The sequence below is a fragment of the Ranitomeya variabilis genome, chromosome 2, assembly GCF_051348905.1.
Source record: "Ranitomeya variabilis isolate aRanVar5 chromosome 2, aRanVar5.hap1, whole genome shotgun sequence".
Classification (NCBI taxonomy): Eukaryota; Metazoa; Chordata; class Amphibia; order Anura; family Dendrobatidae; genus Ranitomeya; species Ranitomeya variabilis.
Window position 1 is genome coordinate 784,699,622 of NC_135233.1, and position 27,997 is coordinate 784,727,618.

Genomic DNA, 27,997 nt, shown 5'->3' on the forward strand with positions numbered 1-27,997 from the left:
AGCGCTCAGGCGTCATAAAAAAGCCGATGGAGCGCCCGAAACTGGCCGATCCATCGGCGAAAGGAGGACGCTGTAGCGTCATGTAATGAACGCAGCAATACAATATATAAGAAGCAATATTTATAAAGACCCTCAGGCCCTGAATCCCAACAAACTATCAAAAACGTTACAACATAAAGCTCATACAGTACAGATGGCTATTTCTGGTTATGGAATAAATAGTATTGTTAAGATATCATACATTAGAGCCCAGAAAAAATACAATTGTAGCAAGATTAGTGGTATGTTATGGCGCATACAGCGCCTTATTACATTAGTGCATTACCACCCAAACTATGCAATGCTACAGTTAATAAAGATATTATTGCCTCTAGTATGAAGACACAAAAAGAGCCACTTTATGTCTGAGAGTCTCACATCAGGCCACCAAATATGAATAATGATAACAAGTAATATACATACAATTGAAAATAAGAGGTGACAAAAGGGATTTAAAGAGGCTTCATAAACATGTAAACTGATATTAGGACTATAGAGAAGGGAGGGAAAAAAGGGGGAGGCATTGGCAGAAACAGGTCTACAGGAAACATCCATAATTGATTTGGTCATTAAGACCATGAGGTGAAATGGTGTTCAGATAAAAAATCCATTTCGCCTCTTTTTTTAGGAGTAACTGATCCCAGTTGCCTCCTCGAATGGGCATGGTCACCTTTTCTATGCCCATAAACTGCAGATGATTGACTTGTCCGTTATGTAACTGATTCACGTGTCGGGACACAGGTGTATCCCTATTGTGTAGCACGTCGCCCACATGTTCCCCAATTCTCTTTTTGAATTCCCTGATGGTTTTACCTATATATTCCATGCCGCAAGTCCTAATATCAGTTTACATGTTTATGAAGCCTCTTTAAATCCCTTTTGTCACCTCTTATTTTCAATTGTATGTATATTACTTGTTATCATTATTCATATTTTTTCTGGGCTCTAATGTATGATATCTTAACAATACTATTTATTCCATAACCAGAAATAGCCATCTGTACTGTATGAGCTTTATGTTGTAACGTTTTTGATAGTTTGTTGGGATTCAGGGCCTGAGGGTCTTTATAAATATTGCTTCTTATATATTGTATTGCTGCGTTCATTACATGACGCTACAGCGTCCTCCTTTCGCCGATGGATCGGCCAGTTTCGGGCGCTCCATCGGCTTTTTTATGACGCCTGAGCGCTCTGTATAGTATAGCGCCTGAGCGTCTTAGCAACAAACCGGAAGTTGTCGGGTCCTGACGCGACTTGGCGTCCTGGTATCCTGGTTACGATAACTTCCGCCACTAACAGAGAGCGCATGTACGGATCATCTCATCGGCACCAGTGCGGTGATTTTCCTGCGGTTCCCTGACAGGTAACTCTGACTGCAGTCACCTGTGGGTAGTTTTGTCCCTGGTTTCTCTTTTGATTAATGGTTTTTACCATTAATATCGCCGCACATAGCAAGGACCCATATCTTTTGATCACATGATTGGGGCCTGAATATCCGATTGGCTAATCATGTCCGCCATTTCACTATATAATGTGGACCTCATGTCTCCTCCCACTCTCTCTAATACAGCAAGGAGGGTGGCAGGTTCTTTTGTCCTTCTTATAGCACTCGTGCACTTTAATCTCCCAAGCAGGCAAGTCCCCTGATGATGAGGCCTGCAAAGAAACGCGTCGGGACACTTCAATAGGGAGAGTGCAGGGCATGACTTTGCTCAGGGGTAGCTGTGGACTGCCCTTGTAAGGGCGGGAGTCTGGGACGCAGGTTTATTGATAGCCCAATAGGGATTGACAGGGTATTGTCTCCCGACATCGCTGACATATGGAACTCTCCGCTTCAGTGAATCATGGGCATCATTTACCTGGTCTGTGGCAATTGGTGAGATCATTCCTGTTTTAATTCTTATGATTTTCACTGTATCTTGTTTTCATCCTGCCTGTTTAAGTATTGAATGTTTGATACTTTTTTGATACTTGTTGATATCTACATAATAGGATTACCTGATTCGTTTTTGCACGTACTGATTATAGGTATCCTATATGTTGGGACAGTGTACGTCACAAGTAGAACTAAAGTTCCAATCATAATATATTAGTGCCATTAGTTGACACATTACCATACAGGCTGTATCAATTGGTACTTGTTTGAGGTGTTTTTGTTTTTTTGTGTTTTTTTGATATTTTAAATCCCTTTAAAATAAAGGTTAAGTTTTAATTCCTACTATAGCTGTGTTCCTATTATACTGGTGGGATCTTGTTGGATTATTCCAAATAGTCATTTAGTATTGCTTTTTTCGCAAAGCCAAAAAGTCCCCTTTTTCAAACATATGACTTTATGTAATAGGGTTGGAATGCTTTTTCCAATCCTAGTGATTCTAAAATTGTTTGTGACACTTTGTAGCTCATGATAGTAGAAAATTTACTAATTTTGAAAAATTAGCAATTTTCATACTTAAAAAAATTAGATAACATTTACAATATGTTTGTGTCAGGACTCTGAACATTTTTTATTACCTTTTGTGCATTACTGCCTTTTTCCAAGATGGCGTCTTTGGTCTCATGTGCACTGTGTCTGGTGGTAGTTGATCGCCTGACTAAAGCTGCTCATTTTGTTCCGTGCACCGGGCTCCCCTCAGCTAAAGATACAGTGAACTTGGTTATACAGAATGTCTTTCGGTTGCATGGGGTTCCGGATGAGATCATCTCTGACCGTGGAGTGCAGTTCACTTCAAGATTCTGGAAGGGGTTTTGCTCTGCACTCAATATTAATGTCTGTCTCTCTTCTGCTTACCATCCCCAGACAAATGGTCAGACTGAGCGTACCAACCAGACGCAGGAACAATATCTAAGATGCTATGTCAGCCATCTCCAGGATGATTGGTTGGAGTTGCTGCCGTTAGCTGAATTTTCATATAACAATTCTCAGAGCGCCTCCACTAAATTTACACCTTTCTTTGCCAATCTGGGTTATCATCCGTGTATCTTACCTAGGTCTCCAATTAATTCCCCGGTTCCGGCAGTGGAGGAAAGGCTGACTGCGATGAGGCAAAATCTGGAGGTTCTGAAGGAATCCCTGACCACAGCTCAAGAACGTTATAAGAGATCGGCTGATAGATTCCGTGAACCTGCACCCATGTTCAAGGTAGGAGATTCCGTGTGGTTAGCAACTAAGAATCTGAAGTTAAACGTTCCTTCACAAAAACTTGGACAGAAATTCATTGGCCCTTTCAAGATCAACGGTATTGTGAGCTCTGTGGCCTGCCGGCTGAAGCTGCCTAGGACTATGAAGGTACACCCAGTTTTTCATGTATCTTTACTAAAGCCTGTATCTCTTAATAAATTCCAGGGACGTGTTGTGCCACCTCCGCAGCCTGTGGTGATTGATGGGCAAGAACAATTTGTGGTGGAGGAAATTCTTGATTCCAGGATTCAAAGGAATCGGCTCCAATATCTGATAAGATGGCAGGGATATACCCCTGAGGAAGACTCTTGGGAACCTGTGGAAAACATCAATGCCCAACAGAAGATTTCTCGTTTTCATCAGAGATTCCCTGAGAAACCAGGTTCAGGATCGTCCTGAGGCTGCTTCTAAGGAGGGAGTAATGTCAGGACTCTGAACATTTTTTATTACCTTTTGTGCATTACTGCCCTTTTCCAACATGGCGTCTTTGGTCTCATGTGCACTGTGTCTTCTTGCTATAAAACTCCACCCCAGCCTTCAGTCTGTGCTAGAGTATTCTGCCTTGCATCCATCTCCTGACCTCTGTTTACTCCCTGGCTATATACCTGCTCCTGTGAACCTGTGGGGTTATCCTGCTACTCTCTTCTGAGTTCCTGCTGCATACACCAGTTCCAGTAATCCTCTTTCATCTGCTGCTCGTGTTTACTTCCATCTGCATTTGCTGGACATGTAAGCTGTTGCTGCACTGCAAGAACCTGAGACTATTACCCAGGCCTCCCTGGTTGAGCTAAGATATTATTGGAACTGCCTTATAAGCATATCTATCTGTGTTTTGGACTAAGCAAGGACTTATTCATGTCAAGTATCCTCAAGAATAATTGTGCTTCATAGACTTTCTGCGTGATTGCATTTTCCTCTGAAGTTTCCTATAGACTGCTAAGCTGCATTTAATATTTACTCCAAGTGTTGTGGACTTGAGTTTCTCTCTGCACCTGTTTGAATCTCCGTGTGATAATATAGACTTTACCACTTATAAAACTGTGTCCTGTAGTTGTCTTGTTCCACGCAAAGAGTCTCCTGAGTTATCCCCTATAATTATTACAGTTTGCTTAATGTTGACATAATTTCTCAAATGACTTTTCATTTTTTTAGGATGTGTAGTGCAGAGGTAGCACACTTATCCAGTGAGGAGGCAGTGAACATAGTAAAGTTCCAAAAACAAAAGTCTCTTTAATATTCAGAGTACTCATGAAGTAGAAGCACCAAAATGATATCCTCCGGATCGCAGCCAGGAAGCAAAAACAGTCCATAAATGTCTGGTTGCTCAGGGCAACTGCACCACTGTATCAAGCAACGGAGTGCCAGGAGTTTGGTCTGCTTGGCCTTGCATTTCCTCACACAGATGGAGCCTTCTTGCAGATTGCAAACTCCAACACTAACAAACGCAACCCTTCCTGCAGGTTTTTTTTTCCTCAACTCTACTCTGTGGCCATGGGACACTTGTAAGATCTGGTCTGGAGAAAACGGTCCAGCCCCACTACCTTCCTACAGTCCATTTAAAAAATAAAAGCCCTTACCGGGTTTTCCTGAATAAATCCTTGGCCAAATAACTTGACCAGGTTTAACTTACTTTTATTCTGCCTTGTGACTCACAGGCGTCCTGATGTGACCACAAGGCACTCCAGCGGTCTAATATGCTTCTGAGCGCATCCTAGGGGACACATAGCGACCCTTGCAAAACACACCGGTCGCTGCCTCACATACCCCCCTCTGTTCAAACTTGTGGGGTTGAACATTTGTCACCATACTTGGGGCCCTGGATAGGGCGTCCGCATTTCCCTGTGATTTTCCCACCCAATGTTCCACTGAGAAACTGAAACTTTGCAAGGACAGGAACCATCTGGTTACCCAAGCATTCCTTTCTTTTGCGTTTCTCATCCACACGAAGGGTGAATGGTCCGTTATCAAACGAAACTGACCCCCGAGCTAATAATAGCGAAGGGACTCTAAGGCCCATTTAATCACCAAGCACTCCTTCTCCACTATGCTATCATTTTTCTCAGCCGGGGTCAGTTTCCTGCTCAGATAGGTGATTGGATGCTCATCTCCATTCACCTCTTGCAACAGCACTGCTCCTAGTTCTACCTCTGAGGCATCGGTTTGCACAATAAAAGTTTCTTTGAAGTTGGGGCTGATGAGGACTGGCTGTCCACACAATGCTCACTTCAGGGATTGGAATGCTTCTTCCGCTTGAGGATTCCACCGGACAATAACTGACTTCTTACCTTTGATTAGGTCAGTTAGAGATGCCGATTTCCCCACAAAATTGGGTATAAACCAGCGATAGTACCCAATGATGCTGAGAAAAGCCCTCACCTGTTTGGTACTCAAAGGCTTAGGCCAATTTTGGATGGCCTCGATCTTGTTTACTTGGGGTTTGATAACCCAGTGGCCAATCACATAACCTAAGTACTGGGCTTCTGTGAGTCCTATCGTGCTTTTCTTTGGGTTTTCTGTTAACCCGCAATTCTGAGAGACTCCAGCACTGCTTGCACCTGGGACAGATGGGTCTCCCAGTTGGTACTAAAGATGACTATGTCATCTAAATACGCCAATGCATATTTACGATGAGGCTCTAACACTATGTTCATCAGCCTCTGGAATGTGGCCGAAGCCCCATGCAACCCAAATGACAAGGCAACATAGTGATATGGACCCTCCGGTGTTATAAATGTGGTCTTTTCTTTTGCTGATTCTGTTAGAGGGACCTGCCAGTACCTTTTGGTGAGCTCGAGCATGGTGAAGTACTGGACCTTTCCCATTCTCTCAATTAGCTCGAGATAGAGGTCACACTTTGACACCTCATTTAACTTTCTGAAGTCATTACAAAAACGTAATGACCCATCTGGTTAGGTATTAGCACAATGGGGCTAGCCCACTCACTACGGGACTCCACAATGACTCCCAATTGAAGCATTTGCTTCATTTAAGCAACTATGGCTTGCCTCCGGGCTTCTGGAGCCCGGTACGATTTCATTCGTACCCTTACCCGGGGCTTGGTGACAATGTCATGTTGGATCACTGAGGTTTACCCTGGCAGCTCTGAGAATACGTCCGTATTCTGCTGCACCAAAGCTCGAACCTCTCATGGCTGCTGATTTGTGAGGGCGTCGTTTACTTTTTCTTCACACCTGGCTGTATCCCTGCCCAAGGCAAGAGGGCTCCTCGTAAGTACGCCCAGAGTCGCCTCCATGACCAAGCACTCTCGGTCCTTCTAGACTTCAAGCAGGTTAATATGATACAGCTGCTCGGGTTTCCTGGGTTTTCTCAGGTTGTTGCACTCTATAATTCACTTTGCCCACCTTCCCTTGTATCTCAAATGGCCCCTGCCACTTGGCCATAAGCTTACTCTCTGGGTTGGGCACGAGTATCAACTCACGGTCCCTTTCTTTAAAGGTCCTGACTGTGGTCCTTTTATTATATGTGCAGCTCTGAGTGGCCTGGGCATCCAACAGATGCTCTTTTACTATGGGTCATACGGCCGCTATCTGATCCTGCATACTTGCCACATGCTCAATGATTCTCTTATGTGGAGTGGTCTCCTGTTCCCTCGTCTCCTTGGCTACATCTAGCAGTCCCCTTGGGTGCATGCCATACAGTAACTCAAATGGGGAGAACCCCGTCGACACCTGCGGTACCTCGCGGATGGCGAACATTTGATAGGGCAGTAACATGTCCCAATCCCTCCCATGCTTGGCGACCACCTTTCTGAGCATGGCTTTGAGAGTCTTTTTAAACCTATCCACCAACCCGTCAGTTTGTGGATGGTACACCGACGTACGTAGCTGTTTAATTCGGAGCAGCTTACATAGCTCCCTGGTCACCTTAGACATAAAAGGAGTTCCCTGATCTATAAGGATCTTCGTGGGTAGCCCAAGGTGACAAAAAATGGCAAATAGTTCACGGGCTATTAGTTTAGCCGAGGTGTCGAGGAGAGGTATTGCCTCTGGTTACCAGGTGGCGTAGTCTACAACTACTAATATGTGTTTGTGGCTCGGGCGGATTTTACTATAGGCCCTTCTAGATCCATCGCAATCCGCTCGAAAGGTACTTCTATGATGGGCAGAGACACCATCGACTCTGGTAGTACGCTGTGGGTGAGGTTAGTTGGTACTCCGGACACGTATCGCTGTATCTTTGGACCTCAGCATAGACAGCAGGCCAAAAGAGAGATGCAGCATGCGCTCCTGCGTCTTTTTGGCCCCCAAATGCCCTCCCAGCATGTGAGTGTGAGCCAAGCCGAGCATCGCCTGATGATAGGATTGGGGCACTACCAGTTCTACCACCTCACCCCTGATTTTATCAACCCTGTACAGTAACTCCTGGTTGATCACCATTTGGGGAAACTCCCTCTCTGCACCCGGTTGCTGTGCCACCCCATTCACCTTGATTAATCTTCCCCGTGCCCGGGTCAGTGTGGGATCCTGAGCCTGGGCAGTCCCGAATTTACCAGGGGACACCTCCAGCTTGGGGATCGGTGGGGTCACTGCAACTTCTCCTGCCAATACCTCTAAGGGAAACCTATCAGAGTTACACTCTGTCCATCGGCTGGCGACCTCTACTGCAGTTATCCCTGACTCGTTGTCTTCGGGTTCTGCGCCCGGAATACTATTTATCCTGGTAGGGTTAACCCTGGTCTCCCACAGGGATGAGAGCAGGGGTAAGTCTCTTCTTAATACAGTCCCATACGGAAGAGTCTTTACTAGTGTTGAGCGATACCTTCCGATATCCAGAAGTATCGGTATCAGATTGGATCGGCTGATATAAAAAAAATATCGGATATCGCTGATACCGATACCCGATACCAATGCAAGTCAATGGGACACAAATATCGGAATGTAAATAAGCCCTTTCTGTGCTTCTACATCCTGTTCCAGAGGGGGGAAGGGTGTGGGCGGTGCGTGGGCGGACACTGTGCGTGGAAAAATAGTGAAAAACCAGCTCACCTATTAGGCATTTGCTGTGGGGAAGCCCGGATACCGTGCAGTCATCACGTGAAACAATGGGGCAAACAGGAAAAAAAATATCCAGCTTCCAAAAATATCAAAATTTATTGAGGATAAAATCCAAAGTCCAATGACATGGTTCACAGGAGAATGTGTAGCAGCAGGCTACGCATTTTGAACAATAAGTTCTTTTTCAAAGCACATTCTATCCTCAATAAATTTTGATATTTTTGGAAGCTGGACACTGTGCGTGTCTGTGTGCAGGCGGGGTCAGTGCGGGCCTGCCGGGGATCTGTACGAGCATCCTGGGGCTCTGTGCTGCCTGCTGGGGCTCTGTGCTGCCTGCCGGGGCTCTGTGCTGCCTACCAGGGCTATGTGCGGGCTGCCGGGGCTCTATGGGGGCCTGCTGGGGCTCTGTGTGGGCTGCCGGGGCTCTGTGCAGGCTGCAGGGGCTCTGTGCGGGCTGCCGGGGCTCTGTGCAGGCATCGTCCGATGGGACTACAAGTCCCATCGGACGATGTCTGCTACAGTGACTGTGATTGACACATTAGCCAATGATGGGACAGTAGTAGTCCCATCATCCGGCTAATGTGTTAAATGTAAAAAAAATAAAAAAATACTACATACATGCTACATACATACTACATACTATGTACATGCTACATACATACTACATATACACATACTACATACATACATACTACATACCACATACATACTACATTCATACATACATACTACATAAATACTACATACATACATATATACTACATACATACATACTACATACATACGTACTACATACATACATACTACATACATACATACTACATACAATATATTCATACATTACATACAATACATACATACAGACATACAGTACATTAAACATAGAGTTCATACTCACCACTACTTGTCACTTTGTTCCCCGAAGCCAGTGTCATCTGTAAAAAAGATTAAAATAAAAAACAACCAATATACTCCCTGTCCGCAAAAATCCACGAGTGTCCCACGACGATCCCCCGTGGAGAACGGCAGCATCAGCTGATGCGACCGCTCTCCAGGGGCCCCAGGAGCACAATGACGGGAGGAAGGTATCCTTCCGCACTGACAGTGATTGACACATTAGCCAATGATGGGACAGTAGTAGTCCCATCATCCGGCTAATGTGTTAAATGTAAAAAAAATAAAAAAAATACTACATACATACTACATACTACGTACATGCTACATACATACTACATATACACATACTACATACATTCACACTACATACCACATACATACTACATACATAGATACATACATACATACTACATACATACATACTACATACATACATACTACATACATACTACATACTGTAGCGTTTGACCCGCTACGGGTCTAGGGGACACTCGCTTAGGTGTGGCGGATGACACTCAGGAGATACGTTTCCTTAGAAGTTCACAGGGTTTATTGCTCCATAAACCACATTGCAACAGGAACAACAGGTAAACAGTCTTACATCAGACAGGTGATTCCCCAATGTCCATAGTAGAGCTCTGCTCTCTCTCAGATCTGTGGGCACACAGACTGTGCTATGTCCAGCACGTAGGCTCTCCAGCTTAAAGATGGTCTCTGTGTGTTGTTCAGGATGTCTGTCCCCACGTGGAACTGTCCAACACACAGGCCACTCTGCACTGTCCAGCCAGGACACCTGGAAGTGTGTCCACCCTGACACACACCCACACCCTCACACCATGTGCTACACACACCTCCTTACATAGGTGTAACCACACCCAGGTACCTGTCACATGGCTAGTCAGGTGAGCGTGACATCACCACAGGTCCTTACACACAAAACCATCTTACGTGTTCAGACACGCCTCTTTGGGAGGGTTTGTAGGTGACTGAACCCACCCATCTCTCCAATCACCTGGAAGCCTTCCCAACGTAAACAAATCCCTCAGCAGTAGACCTGCTTGAGCAAAACATACCCAGGCTTCCATCACAGGGCCACCCACCTCTGCGATACATACCGTCCATCAATCACATGACCAGTCGCTATGCCACATATTCCCCCCTCTGCCTAAAGCCGTGGGGCTTGGCACTTTCTATTACCCGACCAGAGATAATTCTTTGTCGCCCCTAACAGTCAAACTGTCTATCAAAGTCAGGGCCTGTTACTGAACCCTTTCGTCAGCATTTGTCAAGCATTTCCGCCACACCCTTTGATAAAGACGACCCCTTGTCATCTCGTCTGTCGGATTTTGGGCAACATGGTCAATCTGGTGTCGCAATCCCCTTGCACCCATACAACCTGTCTGGACTGACTCTTTGTCAACACGTCCGCTAACGGGTTTCCCACGTAAGTCACTTAGGGTAGCTACCCTCTTAGCTGTGACATCAGTTGTGGACAGCATCACTAACTGATTAGTTTCTGGGGACCAATTCACCTTACATGCCCCCACAGCCTTCTTGAACTCTTCATGCATAGACTCCCTGGCACAGGCCTCTCTCAGGTCCTCAGGTACGTCTATCATATATCTAAACAAGGAACTCTCCTTCTCTTCAGCTGTCCCCACACACCCATTTTGTTCAGCTTTCAGAGCCAACTTCCACTGAACATCATCAGCTTCCAGACGTATCCACCATCTCTTGCATGGCATGACCATTCCTTCCAATGACTTTCTTCTATTAGGCTCTCACACGGCACTCAGCAGCCTATCTCCAAAGCTCCTCTTGCTTTAACCGGGTTTCTACTTCAGGCCCCACTCCATTGGTGGCCTCTTCTTTACTGTACTCACTTTTCCTTAGAGTCACAGTCACCCGCATAATCTGTGTCACACCTCATAGAATGGCGAACCCCAAAGTCACACTCTTTCCGGGAGTCAGCTCCACACATTCTATCCATCACACCACTAACAGTCATATTGTGGCACACATCAGGAGATGTCATGTCCATAAGTTGGGACCCTCCACCATTTTCCTTGGTCATGCCTGACTTAGGACTATCAACTATAGGGGGTGCATTCTCTGCATTAACTTTCACACACAATAATTCATTTGCCCGGGACAACAGTCCGACTGAATCACGCTTTTGGGAACCTCCACCCCCTTTTTGGGCAACTACTTTGGGAGTTACCGCCACCCTTTTGGGACTCCGCCCCTTTTTGGAAACCACCATTCGGCGGAACTCCACCCCTTTTTAGGCAACTACTACCCTTTTGGGTTACCACCCCATTTTTTTGGGTCTCCGGCCCTTTTCGCAACCATCCCTGTTTAGGTTTTCCACCCCATTTTTTTTTTTTGAATGCTACCCTTTAGGGACACCACCCTTTCCCTGGGGTACACCCAACAATACTATCAGACCCCAGTTCGCAGCATGCACCAGAATGTCTCTGGGCCTGCACTGGGCTTTTAAGAGTCTGCACAACTGGGAGCACAAATAATGTTTTTTTTTTTGTTTTTTTTTTCAAAACTTCACCAGCTCCTGCCGGCACTGCTACAGCTCCTGCTGCAGACACACATCTCCGGCACCTCCGGGCGCCGATCACAAGCTGCTGCCACCGCCACTGCAGCTCCTGCCGCTGCGGAACCCCTCGCTGCAACCGCGCTGCACGGCTCAACCGCAGACTTCGTGGACCCGCCGATCCACAGCAAGCCGCTTGTCACCTTCGTGGACCCTCCGATCCACAGCAAACTTTGTAACCCCGCCGAGTTACCGCCAGACGCCTTCAGTCTTCCTGGCCCCGCCGAGCCACAGCAAGTTGATCAAAGAAGAAAAAAAGAAATACATGGACTCGCCAGTCCACAGCAAGCACCTGCACACGTGCTTTATAGAAAAACACCGTCTCTCACTGACCCCGGTCAGAACAACACAGACTCCGGTCTGTTACACACCCGGCTTTACAGCCCAAACACAATTTCTCACTGATCCCGACCAGCATAATACACGGTTTTCAGACCGTTACCCGTTGGCAACATTTACGGGTTCCTGGACACCCCTCGGCCTCAGAGGTGCCCAGACGCAATGTCTGTCTCTCCAATCTGAACCCGGTCAGTACACCATGGATCTCCATCCGTCACCTGTCATTGCCACACAGGTTCCCGGATCCCTCTTCTCCTCAGAGGTATCCCATAAACAGCAGTTCTCACTGACCCCGGTCAGTATTTACTCACGGTTGTCAAGACCGTCCACTCCTCTGGCTCAGACCAGCCAGCGCTGCAACCTGTGTTCCTTGGATCGTTGCCCGCATTCGAAACACCAATTGTAGCGTTTGACCCGCTACGGGTCTAGGGGACACTCGCTTAGGTGAGGCGGATGACACTCAGGAGACACGTTTCCTTAAAAGTTCACAGGGTTTATTGCTCCATAAACTACATTGCAACAGGAACAACAGGTAAACAGTCTTACGTCAGACAGGTGATTCCCCAATGTCCATAGTAGAGCTCCGCTCTCTCTCAGATCTGTGGGCACACAGACTGTGCTATGTCCAGCACGTAGGCTCTCCAGCCTAAAGATGGTCTCTGAGTGTTGTTCAGGACGTCTGTCCCTACGTGGAACTGTCCAACATACAGGCCACTCTGCAGTGTCCAGCCAGGACACCTGGAAGTGTGTCCACCCTGACACACACCCACACCCTCACACCATGTGCTACACACACCTCCTTACATAGGTGTAACCACACCCAGGTACCTGTCACATGGCTAGTCAGGTGAGCGTGACATCATCACAGGTCCTTACACACAAAACCATCTTACGTGTTCAGACACCCCTCTTTGGGAGGGTTTGTAGGTGACTGAACCCACCCATCTCTCCAATCACCTGGAAGCCTTCCCAACGTAAACAAATCCCTCAGCAGTAGACCTGCTTGAGCAAAACATACCCAGGCTTCCATCACAGGGCCACCCACCTCTGCGATACATACCGTCCATCAATCACATGACCAGTCGCTATGCCACAATACATACATACTACATTCATACATACTACATACATACTACATACAACACATTCATACATTACATACAATACATACATACAGACATACAGTACATTAAACATAGAGTTGATACTCACCACTACTTGTCACTTTGTTCCCCGAAGCCAGTGTCATCTGTAAAAAAGATTAATATAACAAACAACCAATATACTCCCTGTCCGCAAAAATCCACGAGTGTCCCACGACGATCTCCCGTGGAGAACGGCAGCATCAGCTGATGCGACTGCTCTCCAGGGGCCCCAGGAGCACAATGACGGGAGGAAGGTATCCTTCCGCACTGTATTCCTCCGCCACTGTAAAAAAAAAAGTCCCTAGTCTCACTTTATGCCATTGCTGTGTGAGAAATTTTCCCACGCAGCAATTGCCATAAAGTGAGACTTTGAACTATAGTAACCTCAGTGATGCACTGCAGGAGCCATTGTCTCCTGTCAGTATATCACTGAGGGTCCTATAGAGCAGTGACATCACTAGACTCGTTATTAGTGTTGAGCATTCCGATACCGCAAGTATCGGGTATCGGCCGATACTTGCGGTATCGGAATTCCGATACCGGGATTCCGATACTTGCCGCGTATCGGATACCGGAATCAGAAGTTCCAAGATTCAAAATGCAGAAATTCAGCCAATGAGAATGATTCCAAGTGTGGGCACATCCTGTTTAGCATGGAGGGCATGAAACTACTGGCAAGGCTGTGATTGGCTGCTGAAATGATGTCATGATGCAGTTTAAAAGTCGCTGGCGCCATTTTGCGATCACTCTGCTGTGAATTCAGTTAGTGACAGGACGCTGTTTGCTGACTGAGGGACAGTTTAGAGATAGCGATTTGCTTCTTTGTGCTTTCCAAAGGCTAATTTAGCAACCGCTGTGTTCACCTACTATTCACCTTGCTTTTGCCTTGTAGCGCTGTTTTCACAGCGATCTGCAAGGTCTGTGTGTGTGTGTGTGTGAGTGCAGCCCACTCTCTAGTCTGAGTGCAGCCACATAGGCCATCCATAGCTGGTTGTATTCAGTTCAGGGAGGGTGGTTCATTGCCTCATACTGTTCTTTTTTTTTTTTTTTTTTCAAGTAGTGTAGTCTGCTGCTAATTTATTCAAAAAAATCCTATTAGTGTCTTTCCACCCGTCTCCAGCTAATTTGTGGAAAAACACTACATAGGATAATGTAGAGGAGGGTTTTTGGGCCTTGCAGCGCCGTTTACGGCTGTCTGCACGGTCTCCGTGTGACTGCAGCTCGCCCTGTAGTCTGTGAGCAGCCGTAGCCTGGTTGTCTCCAGCTCAGGGTTGTTCACTGCGTCATACCGCCAAATCAATTTTCATTTTGTTTTAAGTAGTGCAGGCTGCTGCACATTTTTTCAAAAAATTCCTATTAGTGTCTTTCCACCCGTCTCCAGCTAATTTGTGGAAAAACACTACATAGGATAACGTAGAGGAGGGTTTTTGGGCCTTGCAGCGCCGTTTACGGCTGTCTGCACGGTCTCCGTGTGACTGCAGCTCGCCCTGTAGTCTGTGAGCAGCCGTAGCCTGGTTGTCTCCAGCTCAGGGTTGTTCACTGCGTCATACCGCCAAATCAATTTTCATTTTGTTTTAAGTAGTGCAGGCTGCTGCACATTTTTTCAAAAAATTCCTATTAGTGTCTTTCCACCCGTCTCCAGCTAACTTGTGGAAAAACACTACATAGGATAACGTAGAGGAGGGTTTTTGGGCCTTGCAGCGCCGTTTACGTCTGTCTGCACGGTCTCCGTGTGACTGCAGCTCTATCCGTTGTCAGTTCAGCCCCCCAAAAATAAATAAATAATAAAGTTCACCAAACACACCAGTTACACCACTTTACATTTGTGTAGGCCACATTAGCTCATATTAAAGTCTAGTCCACACTTTAGAAAATTAGTGTTTCTTATACCTGTTAGGAGGAGTTGCTCAGGAATAAGCACACAAAGCCGTTAGTACTTTTCTGCTTATCTTTATCAGTCAACCAAGATGAAGAAGGCAGTGAGTAAGGCACGTGGGCGTGGGCGTGGGCGCGGAGCAGGGAGGGGACGTGGGGATTCTGTGCCTGCTGCGGGCACCGGTGACTCATCAGCACCCACATTCACCAGGCAACAGTCGTTCATGCGCAGCTTTGTGTCAGAGCGCCGTACACCGCTGCTGCGTGAAGAACAAATTGAAGCCGTTGTCGGATGGATGGCAGCTAATGCATCAACTTCAATTAGTGCCACATCCTCTCAGACACAGAGCACTGGAGAGCAGCCATCTGTCTCTTCACCACCTGCCAAATTGCCCAGGCAGACAGAGAGCCCAGGACAGGAGCCGTCTCTACTTCTGTTCTCTGAATCTCTTGGCTTGGAAACAGGGGGCCAGCCAAGCAGCATTGGAGAAATGGAAGAAGAGGCAGGGTGCAGTGATGCCCAACAGCTTTTTCTCTCTTCCTCTGAAGAGGCGGGTGGGCCAGTGGCTCCGGTCACCACATCGCAGGCCGCATCAGCTGATGATGACACTCAGGTGCCACTTACTGGTGCGTGCTCTGCTGCTGAAACTACCCAGGAGGAGCAGTTGGGGGCAGAGGGTAGTGTAGATGATGAGGTCCTTGACCCATCTTGGCGTGAGGGACAGGAAGGAGGTGGGAGCAGCTCTGAGAAAGAGATTCCCCGTACGGCCCAAAGAGGGAGAGGGAGGGGGAAGACTGCGGATCCTGCAGCCTCCGCTTTGGCACCCGTTAGGAGCATGTCTCTTCCAAAAGCCAAAAAGGGCGCTCCCAAGACTTGCAGTGCCTGGTCCTTTTTTGACACAGTTGCAGATGACATTTGCTATGTCAGATGCAAGGTGTGTCATCAAAAAGTCAAAAGAGGGAAAAATGTCAGCAACCTCAATACCTCCAACATGTGGAAACATGTGCGCAACAGGCACCCGGCGGAGTTAGAAAAACACACTGAAGAGCTAGGCCAACCAACAGCGGCAGCTACCACCTCTTCAGCTCGTGTTGCCTCTTCCTCTAGCTCACACGCAGCTGGTTCGGCTTCCTCCCAGGATCGCCGTGGAAGAACCTCTGGCCCTGTTGTCCAGAGACCCGCTGTAATTCCACCCGCAGCACCACTTTCCCAGTCATCCACACACTCCCAGCCCATTCTACAGCCATCGGTAGTACAGGCATGGGAGAAAAGGCGGCCTTTCTCGTCAAACCACCCACGAGCACAGGCTCTGACTGCAGGCATTGCCAAACTTCTTTCACTGGAAATGCTGTCATTCAGGCTGGTGGAGACTGACAGCTTCCGTGACTTGATGTCATTGGCAGTCCCACAGTACAATGTGCCCAGCCGCTTTTACTTCAGCAGGCAAGCCGTCCCTGCCCTGCACAAGCATGTGGAGGGACACATAAAACACGCGCTACTGAACGCCGTCAGTAGCAAGGTCCACCTCACCACCGATGCGTGGACCAGTCAACATGGACAGGGGCGATACCTTTCCCTCACTGCCCATTGGGTTAATGTCGTTGAGCCGGGTACAGACCGTGCGAGTGGCGCAGGACGTGTCCTGCCCACTCCAAGGATTGCAGGAATCCATTCTGTACGCATTGACTCCTCCTCTTACACCAGTTCCTCAGAATCATCGCTGCAGGAGCCGTCACAGTCCACCTCCACATGGACCCGTGATGAACGTGTACCTGTTACGACCGACATGAGCACAGCCGTGGCCAAACGTCAACAGGCCGTGTTGAAATTAATTTTTGGGGGGAATCGTAGCCACACAGCGCAGGAGCTCTGGAATGCCATCAAGCAGGAGAGCGATGTGTGGTTTGTGCCAGCAAATCTCCAGCCAGGCATGGTAGTGTGTGATAATGGCCGAAATCTGGTGGCAGCTCTGGGCCTCGGCAACCTCACTCACATCCCATGTCTGGCACATGTGCTCAATTTGGTCATGCAGAGCTTTTTGAGGGACTATCCGGATCTTGATGCACTGCTGCACAAGGTCCGCCTAGAGTGTGCTCACTTGCGGCGTTCCAGCACGGCAAAAGCGCGCATTGCGGCTCTGCAGCGCCGACACCGCCTGCCGGAACATCGCATCATATGTGACCTACCTACCAGGTGGAATTCCACGTTACATATGTTGGAGCGGTTGTGTGAGCAGCAGCAAGCTGTAATGGAGTACCACCTGCTTCAGGCGCAAAGAAGTCGCACTCAGCGCCGTACAGACTTCACAACCACAGAGTGGGCCATGTTATGGTTCTCAATGGCAAGAGAACATAGCCCAGCATACATATGAACTAGCTCTTGGAAGGATGGAAACTTAAACTGACCATGAACTAAACCTGCCGCACAACTAACAGTAGCCGGGTAGCGTGCCTACGTTTTATCCCTAGACGCTCAGCGCCAGCCGGAGGACTAACTAATCCTGGCAGAGGAAAATACAGTCCTGGCTCACCTCTAGAGAAATTTCCCCGAAAGGCAGACAGAGGCCCCCACATATATTGGCGGTGATTTTAGATGAAAATGACAAACGTAGTATGAAAATAGGTTTAGCAAAATTGAGGTCCGCTTACTAGATAGCAGGAAGACAGAAAGAGCACTTTCATGGTCAGCTGAAAACCCTATCAAAACACATCCTGAAATTACTTTAAGACTCTAGTATTAACTCATAACATCAGAGTGGCAATTTCAGATCACAAGAGCTTTCCAAACACAGAAACGAAACTGCAGCTGTGAACTGGAACAAAGTGCAAAAAACAAACAAGGACAAAAGTCCGACTTAGCTGGGAGTTGTCTAGAAGCAGGAACATGCACAGAAAGGCTTCTGATTACAATGTTGACCGGCAAGGAAGTGACAGAGGAGCAAGGTTAAATAGCGACTCCCACATCCTGATGGGAACAGGTGAACAGAGGGGATGATGCACACAAGTTCAATTCCACCAGTGGCCACCGGGGGAGCCCAAAATCCAATTTCACAACAGTACCCCCCCCTCAAGGAGGGGGCACCGAACCCTCACCAGAACCACCAGGGCGATCAGGATGAGCCCTATGAAAGGCATGGACCAGATCGGAGGCATGAACATCAGAGGCAGTCACCCAAGAATTATCCTCCTGACCGTATCCCTTCCATTTGACCAGATACTGGAGTTTCCGTCTGGAAACACGAGAGTCCAAGATTTTTTCCACAACGTACTCCAACTCGCCCTCAACCAACACCGGAGCAGGAGGCTCAACGGAAGGCACAACCGGTACCTCATACCTGCGCAATAATGACCGATGAAAAACATTATGAATAGAAAAAGATGCAGGGAGGTCCAAACGGAAGGACACAGGGTTAAGAATCTCCAATATCTTGTACGGGCCGATGAACCGAGGCTTAAACTTGGGAGAAGAAACCCTCATAGGGACAAAACGAGAAGACAACCACACCAAGTCCCTGACACAAAGCCGAGGACCAACCCGACGCCGGCGGTTGACAAAAAGCTGAGTCTTCTCCTGGGACAACTTCAAATTGTCCACTACCTGCCCCCAAATCTGATGCAACCTCTCCACCACAGCATCCACTCCAGGACAATCCGAAGATTCCACCTGACCGGAGGAAAATCGAGGATGAAACCCCGAATTACAGAAAAAAGGAGACACCAAGGTGGCAGAGCTGGCCCGATTATTGAGGGCAAACTCCGCTAAAGGCAAAAAAGCAACCCAATCATCCTGATCTGCAGACACAAAACACCTCAAATATGTCTCCAAAGTCTGATTCGTCCGCTCGGTCTGGCCATTAGTCTGAGGATGGAAAGCAGACGAGAAAGACAAATCTATGCCCATCCTAGCACAGAATGCCCGCCAAAATCTAGACACGAATTGGGTTCCTCTGTCAGAAACGATATTCTCCGGAATACCATGCAAACGAACCACATTTTGAAAAAACAGAGGAACCAACTCGGAAGAAGAAGGCAACTTAGGCAGGGGAACCAAATGGACCATCTTAGAGAAACGGTCACACACCACCCAGATGACAGACATCTTCTGAGAAACAGGAAGATCCGAAATAAAATCCATCGAGATGTGCGTCCAAGGCCTCTTCGGGATAGGCAAGGGCAACAACAATCCACTAGCCCGAGAACAACAAGGCTTGGCCCGAGCACAAACGTCACAAGACTGCACAAAGCCTCGTACATCTCGTGACAGGGAAGGCCACCAGAAGGACCTTGCCACCAAATCCCTGGTACCAAAGATTCCAGGATGACCTGCCAATGCAGAAGAATGGGTATAAGGATCACTGCACACGTACAAGAGAAAATTATGCTTGCAAGTGGAAGTTTATTAATAGTGGCTGTGAGGTCAAGCGACTGGTAAATTAACGTTTCGGCTAATACATAGCCTTGGTCACAACGTCGCTGCAAAAAACATAAAGATACAACTATTTACAATCTAATATTTACAAAATGGCAATAAAATCATAAATTGTACATTATATACATGGTTCATAGGTGATAATCATGTACAGAATGGTAGTTCTGTAAGACTGTGTAACGAAGTATGCTAGAATTGGGATAGTTTCTAACCAAGGGTTATATAGAAAACAAGGGAATTGAAGAAGGGGTTCCATGTTGGGACGAATGGATTTGCTTTAAATAGTGTATGCAACTCAACATCTCCATGTATATTAGAAAATCATGAGGGATTTTAGATGATGCCAAGTTCTAGAGGTGCATGTAAGGCAAAAGGAGAGGGGAAGCCCACCTAATAAGCAGAGTCAAGTCTCCGTTCGGGGTTTGACAGGTGCTGCTGACAGGTTATGTCCTGGTAGATTTGAAAGGTAAATGCATAAGGATGAATGTTATTGCTATTATTAAAATATAAGGAGTTATAATGTAAATTGTTACCATGTAGTTTCCATGGAAACCCAAAAAAAATTAGGGTTGAGGGATTGCTCCTTAGACCAAGTGCAGTGGATGGAAGTCGTGGTCACGTATCAGAAGCCTGTTGGAAAGTATAGTCATAAGGATGTGTCATGGAAATGCCGTGCTATAGAAACTCAGGCACGGAAGGCATCTGACCTGTGGTAATAATTGGTACAGGAGATATGGAGTCCAAGAATGATTGCCAAGATACTCCTAAGGTTGCGACGCCCCTGTGTATATTACTATCAAAAAAATGAAGCAGTGTAAGATATGTGTTATAAAGTAGCCAATAAGGGGTAAGTAGAATGTAGGAATACTTATCTGGTGCATAAGACATACGTCCACAAAAAGGCATGTCAGCATAATGCTGACATAGTGGTGAGGTCCTCTGGGATGTGCCTGACGTCCTGCGGCAAAATGTAGCGGTCCTGACACAGCCGTGTCTAGGTCAGTGTTGGCGCTGGCGTCAGGGCTAGGTGCTGACACTTCCGTGTCCTGCGGTGTGGACGGCGTGGTAATGTCTCCATGACAGGCATTCTGTTAAAGAGCGCCAGTGGAGCATGTGACCGGAAGTGTTACGGACGCCGGCGCATGCGCACTGGGATAGAAAAGCGTTCTCTCTCAGGGAGGGTGCTGGTAGGATCTGCGCGTGCGCGCGTCAGGTGGCAGGACAGGAAGAAAGTCTAGCATTAGTGAGGAGCCCTGGAAAAGATGGCGCATGCGTATATGTGGGCAAAAAGGCTGGATGGGACCATGACAATATCACTCCATCCTTAAGGATACCTGTAGGTTCAGAATTACCAGGGGAGTCAGGCTCAAAACTCCTAGAAAGGGCATCCGCCTTAACATTCTTAGAACCCGGTAGGTATGACACCACAAAATTAAACCGAGAGAAAATCAACGACCAGCGCGCCTGTCTAGGATTCAGGCGTCTGGCGGACTCAAGATAAATTAAATTTTTGTGGTCGGTCAATACCACCACCTGATGTCTAGCCCCCTCAAGCCAATGACGCCACTCCTCAAAAGCCCACTTCATGGCCAAAAGCTCCCGATTCCCAATATCATAATTCCGCTCGGCGGGCGAAAATTTACGAGAAAAAAAAGCACAAGGTTTCATCACGGAGCAGTCGGAACTTCTCTGCGACAAAACCGCCCCAGCTCCGATTTCAGAAGCGTCGACCTCAACCTGAAAAGGAAGAGCAACATCAGGCTGACGCAACACAGGGGCGGAAGAAAAGCGGCGCTTAAGCTCCCGAAAGGCCTCCACAGCAGCAGGGGACCAATCAGCAACATCAGCACCCTTCTTAGTCAAATCAGTCAATGGTTTAACAACATCAGAAAAACCAGCAATAAATCGACGATAAAAGTTAGCAAAGCCCAAAAATTTCTGAAGACTCTTAAGAGAAGAGGGTTGCGTCCAATCACAAATAGCCTGAACCTTGACAGGATCCATCTCGATGGAAGAGGGGGAAAAAATGTATCCCAAGAAGGAAATCTTTTGAACCCCAAAAACGCACTTAGAACCCTTCACACACAAGGAATTAGACCGCAAAACCTGAAAAACCCTCCTGACCTGCTGGACATGAGAGTCCCAGTCATCCGAAAAAATCAGAATATCATCCAGATACACAATCATAAATTTATCCAAATAATCACGGAAAATGTCATGCATAAAGGACTGAAAGACTGAAGGGGCATTTGAAAGGCCAAAAGGCATCACCAAATACTCAAAGTGGCCCTCGGGCGTATTAAATGCGGTTTTCCACTCATCCCCCTGCTTAATTCGCACCAAATTATACGCCCCACGGAGATCTATCTTAGAGAACCACTTGGCCCCCTTTATGCGAGCAAACAAATCAGTCAGCAGTGGCAACGGATATTGATATTTAACCGTGATTTTATGCAAAAGCCGATAATCAATACACGGCCTCAAAGAGCCATCTTTCTTAGACACAAAGAAAAAACCGGCTCCTAAGGGAGATGACGAAGGACGAATATGTCCCTTTTCCAAGGACTCCTTTATATATTCTCGCATAGCAGCATGTTCAGGCACAGACAGATTAAATAAACGACCCTTAGGGTATTTACTACCCGGAATCAAATCTATGGCACAATCGCACTCCCGGTGCGGAGGTAATGAACCAAGCTTAGGTTCTTCAAAAACGTCACGATAGTCAGACAAGAATTCAGGAATCTCAGAGGGAATAGATGATGAAATGGAAACCAAAGGTACGTCCCCATGCATCCCCTTACATCCCCAGCTTAACACAGACATAGCTTTCCAGTCGAGGACTGGGTTATGAGATTGCAGCCATGGCAATCCAAGCACCAACACATCATGTAGATTATACAGCACAAGAAAGCGAATAATCTCCTGATGATCCGGATTAATTCGCATAGTTACTTGTGTCCAGTATTGTGGTTTATTACTAGCCAATGGGGTGGAGTCAATCCCCTTCAGAGGTATAGGAGTTTCAAGAGGCTCTAAATCATACCCACAGCGTTTGGCAAAGGACCAATCCATAAGACTCAAAGCGGCGCCAGAGTCGACATAGGCGTCCGCGGTAATAGATGATAAAGAACAAATCAGGGTCACAGATAGAATAAACTTAGACTGAAAAGTGCCAATTGAAACTGACTTATCAAGCTTCTTAGTGCGCTTAGAGCATGCTGATATAATATGAGTTGAATCACCACAATAAAAGCACAACCCATTTTTTCGTCTAAAATTCTGCCGTTCGCTTCTGGACAGAATTCTATCACATTGCATATTCTCTGGCGTCTTCTCAGTAGACACCGCCAAATGGTGCACAGGTTTGCGCTCCCGCAGACGTCTATCGATCTGGATAGCCATTGTCATGGACTCATTCAGACCCGCAGGCACAGGGAACCCCACCATAACATCCTTAATGGCATCAGAGAGACCCTCTCTGAAATTCGCCGCCAGGGCGCACTCATTCCACTGAGTAAGCACAGACCATTTACGGAATTTTTGGCAGTATATTTCAACTTCATCTTGCCCCTGAGATAGGGACATCAAGGCTTTTTCCGCCTGAAGCTCTAAATGAGGTTCCTCATAAAGCAACCCCAAGGCCAGAAAAAACGCATCCACATTGAGCAACGCAGGATCCCCTGGAGCCAATGCAAAAGCCCAATCTTGAGGGTCGCCCCGGAGCAAGGAAATCACAATCCTGACCTGCTGTGCAGGATCTCCAGCAGAGCGAGATTTCAGGGACAAAAACAACTTGCAATTATTTTTGAAATTTTGAAAGCAAGATCTATTCCCCGAGAAAAATTCAGGCAAAGGAATTCTAGGTTCAGATATAGGAACATGAACAACAAAATCTTGTAAATTTTGAACTTTCGTGGTGAGATTATTCAAACCTGCAGCTAAACTCTGAATATCCATTTTAAACAGGTGAACACAGAGCCATTCCAGGATTAGAAGGAGAGAGAGAGAGGAAGGCTGCAATATAGGCAGACTTGCAAGTGATTCAATTGAAATCACACTCAGAACTGAAGGAAAAAAAAAAATTTTCAGCAGACTTCTTTTTTCTCTCCTTTCTCTGCCAATTAATTTAACCCTTTGTGGGCCGGTCAAACTGTTATGGTTCTCAATGGCAAGAGAACATAGCCCAGCATACATATGAACTAGCTCTTGGAAGGATGGAAACTTAAACTGACCATGAACTAAACCTGCCGCACAACTAACAGTAGCCGGGTAGCGTGCCTACGTTTTATCCCTAGACGCTCAGCGCCAGCCGGAGGACTAACTAATCCTGGCAGAGGAAAATACAGTCCTGGCTCACCTCTAGAGAAATTTCCCCGAAAGGCAGACAGAGGCCCCCACATATATTGGCGGTGATTTTAGATGAAAATGACAAACGTAGTATGAAAATAGGTTTAGCAAAATTGAGGTCCGCTTACTAGATAGCAGGAAGACAGAAAGAGCACTTTCATGGTCAGCTGAAAACCCTATCAAAACACATCCTGAAATTACTTTAAGACTCTAGTATTAACTCATAACATCAGAGTGGCAATTTCAGATCACAAGAGCTTTCCAAACACAGAAACGAAACTGCAGCTGTGAACTGGAACAAAGTGCAAAAAACAAACAAGGACAAAAGTCCGACTTAGCTGGGAGTTGTCTAGAAGCAGGAACATGCACAGAAAGGCTTCTGATTACAATGTTGACCGGCAAGGAAGTGACAGAGGAGCAAGGTTAAATAGCGACTCCCACATCCTGATGGGAACAGGTGAACAGAGGGGATGATGCACACAAGTTCAATTCCACCAGTGGCCACCGGGGGAGCCCAAAATCCAATTTCACAACAGTACCCCCCCCTCAAGGAGGGGGCACCGAACCCTCACCAGAACCACCAGGGCGATCAGGATGAGCCCTATGAAAGGCATGGACCAGATCGGAGGCATGAACATCAGAGGCAGTCACCCAAGAATTATCCTCCTGACCGTATCCCTTCCATTTGACCAGATACTGGAGTTTCCGTCTGGAAACACGAGAGTCCAAGATTTTTTCCACAACGTACTCCAACTCGCCCTCAACCAACACCGGAGCAGGAGGCTCAACGGAAGGCACAACCGGTACCTCATACCTGCGCAATAATGACCGATGAAAAACATTATGAATAGAAAAAGATGCAGGGAGGTCCAAACGGAAGGACACAGGGTTAAGAATCTCCAATATCTTGTACGGGCCGATGAACCGAGGCTTAAACTTGGGAGAAGAAACCCTCATAGGGACAAAACGAGAAGACAACCACACCAAGTCCCTGACACAAAGCCGAGGACCAACCCGACGCCGGCGGTTGACAAAAAGCTGAGTCTTCTCCTGGGACAACTTCAAATTGTCCACTACCTGCCCCCAAATCTGATGCAACCTCTCCACCACAGCATCCACTCCAGGACAATCCGAAGATTCCACCTGACCGGAGGAAAATCGAGGATGAAACCCCGAATTACAGAAAAAAGGAGACACCAAGGTGGCAGAGCTGGCCCGATTATTGAGGGCAAACTCCGCTAAAGGCAAAAAAGCAACCCAATCATCCTGATCTGCAGACACAAAACACCTCAAATATGTCTCCAAAGTCTGATTCGTCCGCTCGGTCTGGCCATTAGTCTGAGGATGGAAAGCAGACGAGAAAGACAAATCTATGCCCATCCTAGCACAGAATGCCCGCCAAAATCTAGACACGAATTGGGTTCCTCTGTCAGAAACGATATTCTCCGGAATACCATGCAAACGAACCACATTTTGAAAAAACAGAGGAACCAACTCGGAAGAAGAAGGCAACTTAGGCAGGGGAACCAAATGGACCATCTTAGAGAAACGGTCACACACCACCCAGATGACAGACATCTTCTGAGAAACAGGAAGATCCGAAATAAAATCCATCGAGATGTGCGTCCAAGGCCTCTTCGGGATAGGCAAGGGCAACAACAATCCACTAGCCCGAGAACAACAAGGCTTGGCCCGAGCACAAATGTCACAAGACTGCACAAAGCCTCGTACATCTCGTGACAGGGAAGGCCACCAGAAGGACCTTGCCACCAAATCCCTGGTACCAAAGATTCCAGGATGACCTGCCAACGCAGAAGAATGAACCTCAGAAATGACTTTACTGGTCCAATCATCAGGAACAAACAGTCTACCAGGTGGGCAACGATCAGGTCTATCCGCCTGAAACTCCTGCAAGGCCCGCCGCAGGTCTGGAGAAACGGCAGACAATATCACTCCATCCTTAAGGATACCTGTAGGTTCAGAATTACCAGGGGAGTCAGGCTCAAAACTCCTAGAAAGGGCATCCGCCTTAACATTCTTAGAACCCGGTAGGTATGACACCACAAAATTAAACCGAGAGAAAATCAACGACCAGCGCGCCTGTCTAGGATTCAGGCGTCTGGCGGACTCAAGATAAATTAAATTTTTGTGGTCGGTCAATACCACCACCTGATGTCTAGCCCCCTCAAGCCAATGACGCCACTCCTCAAAAGCCCACTTCATGGCCAAAAGCTCCCGATTCCCAATATCATAATTCCGCTCGGCGGGCGAAAATTTACGAGAAAAAAAAGCACAAGGTTTCATCACGGAGCAGTCGGAACTTCTCTGCGACAAAACCGCCCCAGCTCCGATTTCAGAAGCGTCGACCTCAACCTGAAAAGGAAGAGTAACATCAGGCTGACGCAACACAGGGGCGGAAGAAAAGCGGCGCTTAAGCTCCCGAAAGGCCTCCACAGCAGCAGGGGACCAATCAGCAACATCAGCACCCTTCTTAGTCAAATCAGTCAATGGTTTAACAACATCAGAAAAACCAGCAATAAATCGACGATAAAAGTTAGCAAAGCCCAAAAATTTCTGAAGACTCTTAAGAGAAGAGGGTTGCGTCCAATCACAAATAGCCTGAACCTTGACAGGATCCATCTCGATGGAAGAGGGGGAAAAATGTATCCCAAGAAGGAAATCTTTTGAACCCCAAAAACGCACTTAGAACCCTTCACACACAAGGAATTAGACCGCAAAACCTGAAAAACCCTCCTGACCTGCTGGACATGAGAGTCCCAGTCATCCGAAAAAATCAGAATATCATCCAGATACACAATCATAAATTTATCCAAATAATCACGGAAAATGTCATGCATAAAGGACTGAAAGACTGAAGGGGCATTTGAAAGGCCAAAAGGCATCACCAAATACTCAAAGTGGCCCTCGGGCGTATTAAATGCGGTTTTCCACTCATCCCCCTGCTTAATTCGCACCAAATTATACGCCCCACGGAGATCTATCTTAGAGAACCACTTGGCCCCCTTTATGCGAGCAAACAAATCAGTCAGCAGTGGCAACGGATATTGATATTTAACCGTGATTTTATTCAAAAGCCGATAATCAATACACGGCCTCAAAGAGCCATCTTTCTTAGACACAAAGAAAAAACCGGCTCCTAAGGGAGATGACGAAGGACGAATATGTCCCTTTTCCAAGGACTCCTTTATATATTCTCGCATAGCAGCATGTTCAGGCACAGACAGATTAAATAAACGACCCTTAGGGTATTTACTACCCGGAATCAAATCTATGGCACAATCGCACTCCCGGTGCGGAGGTAATGAACCAAGCTTAGGTTCTTCAAAAACGTCACGATAGTCAGACAAGAATTCAGGAATCTCAGAGGGAATAGATGATGAAATGGAAACCAAAGGTACGTCCCCATGCATCCCCTTACATCCCCAGCTTAACACAGACATAGCTTTCCAGTCGAGGACTGGGTTATGAGATTGCAGCCATGGCAATCCAAGCACCAACACATCATGTAGATTATACAGCACAAGAAAGCGAATAATCTCCTGATGATCCGGATTAATTCGCATAGTTACTTGTGTCCAGTATTGTGGTTTATTACTAGCCAATGAGGTGGAGTCAATCCCCTTCAGAGGTATAGGAGTTTCAAGAGGCTCTAAATCATACCCACAGCGTTTGGCAAAGGACCAATCCATAAGACTCAAAGCGGCGCCAGAGTCGACATAGGCGTCCGCGGTAATAGATGATAAAGAACAAATCAGGGTCACAGATAGAATAAACTTAGACTGAAAAGTGCCAATTGAAACTGACTTATCAAGCTTCTTAGTGCGCTTAGAGCATGCTGATATAATATGAGTTGAATCACCACAATAAAAGCACAACCCATTTTTTCGTCTAAAATTCTGCCGTTCGCTTCTGGACAGAATTCTATCACATTGCATATTCTCTGGCGTCTTCTCAGTAGACACCGCCAAATGGTGCACAGGTTTGCGCTCCCGCAGACGTCTATCGATCTGGATAGCCATTGTCATGGACTCATTCAGACCCGCAGGCACAGGGAACCCCACCATAACATCCTTAATGGCATCAGAGAGACCCTCTCTGAAA

At 46.9% G+C, this 27,997-nt stretch overlaps 1 protein-coding gene across 2 annotated transcripts; it reads left to right on the forward strand.

The window, feature by feature from the left end:
• The first annotated feature begins 1,342 nt into the window (after nt 1–1,342).
• On the forward strand, nt 1,343–4,190 carry LOC143809920 (uncharacterized). Of its 2 annotated transcripts, XR_013222532.1 has the most exons (3): nt 1,343–1,402; nt 2,837–3,178; nt 3,383–4,190. XR_013222532.1 is itself a non-coding variant. In XM_077292881.1 (2 exons), exons 1-2 carry the CDS (start codon nt 2,579–2,581, stop codon nt 3,614–3,616), a joined length of 834 nt encoding a protein of 277 aa, XP_077148996.1. In that variant the 5' UTR covers nt 1,347–2,578; the 3' UTR covers nt 3,617–4,190. The 2 variants fall into 2 exon arrangements, 1 of the variants encoding a protein (XP_077148996.1); XM_077292881.1 differs by having other exon boundaries at nt 1,347–3,178.
• Nucleotides 4,191–27,997: the final 23,807 nt, after the last annotated feature.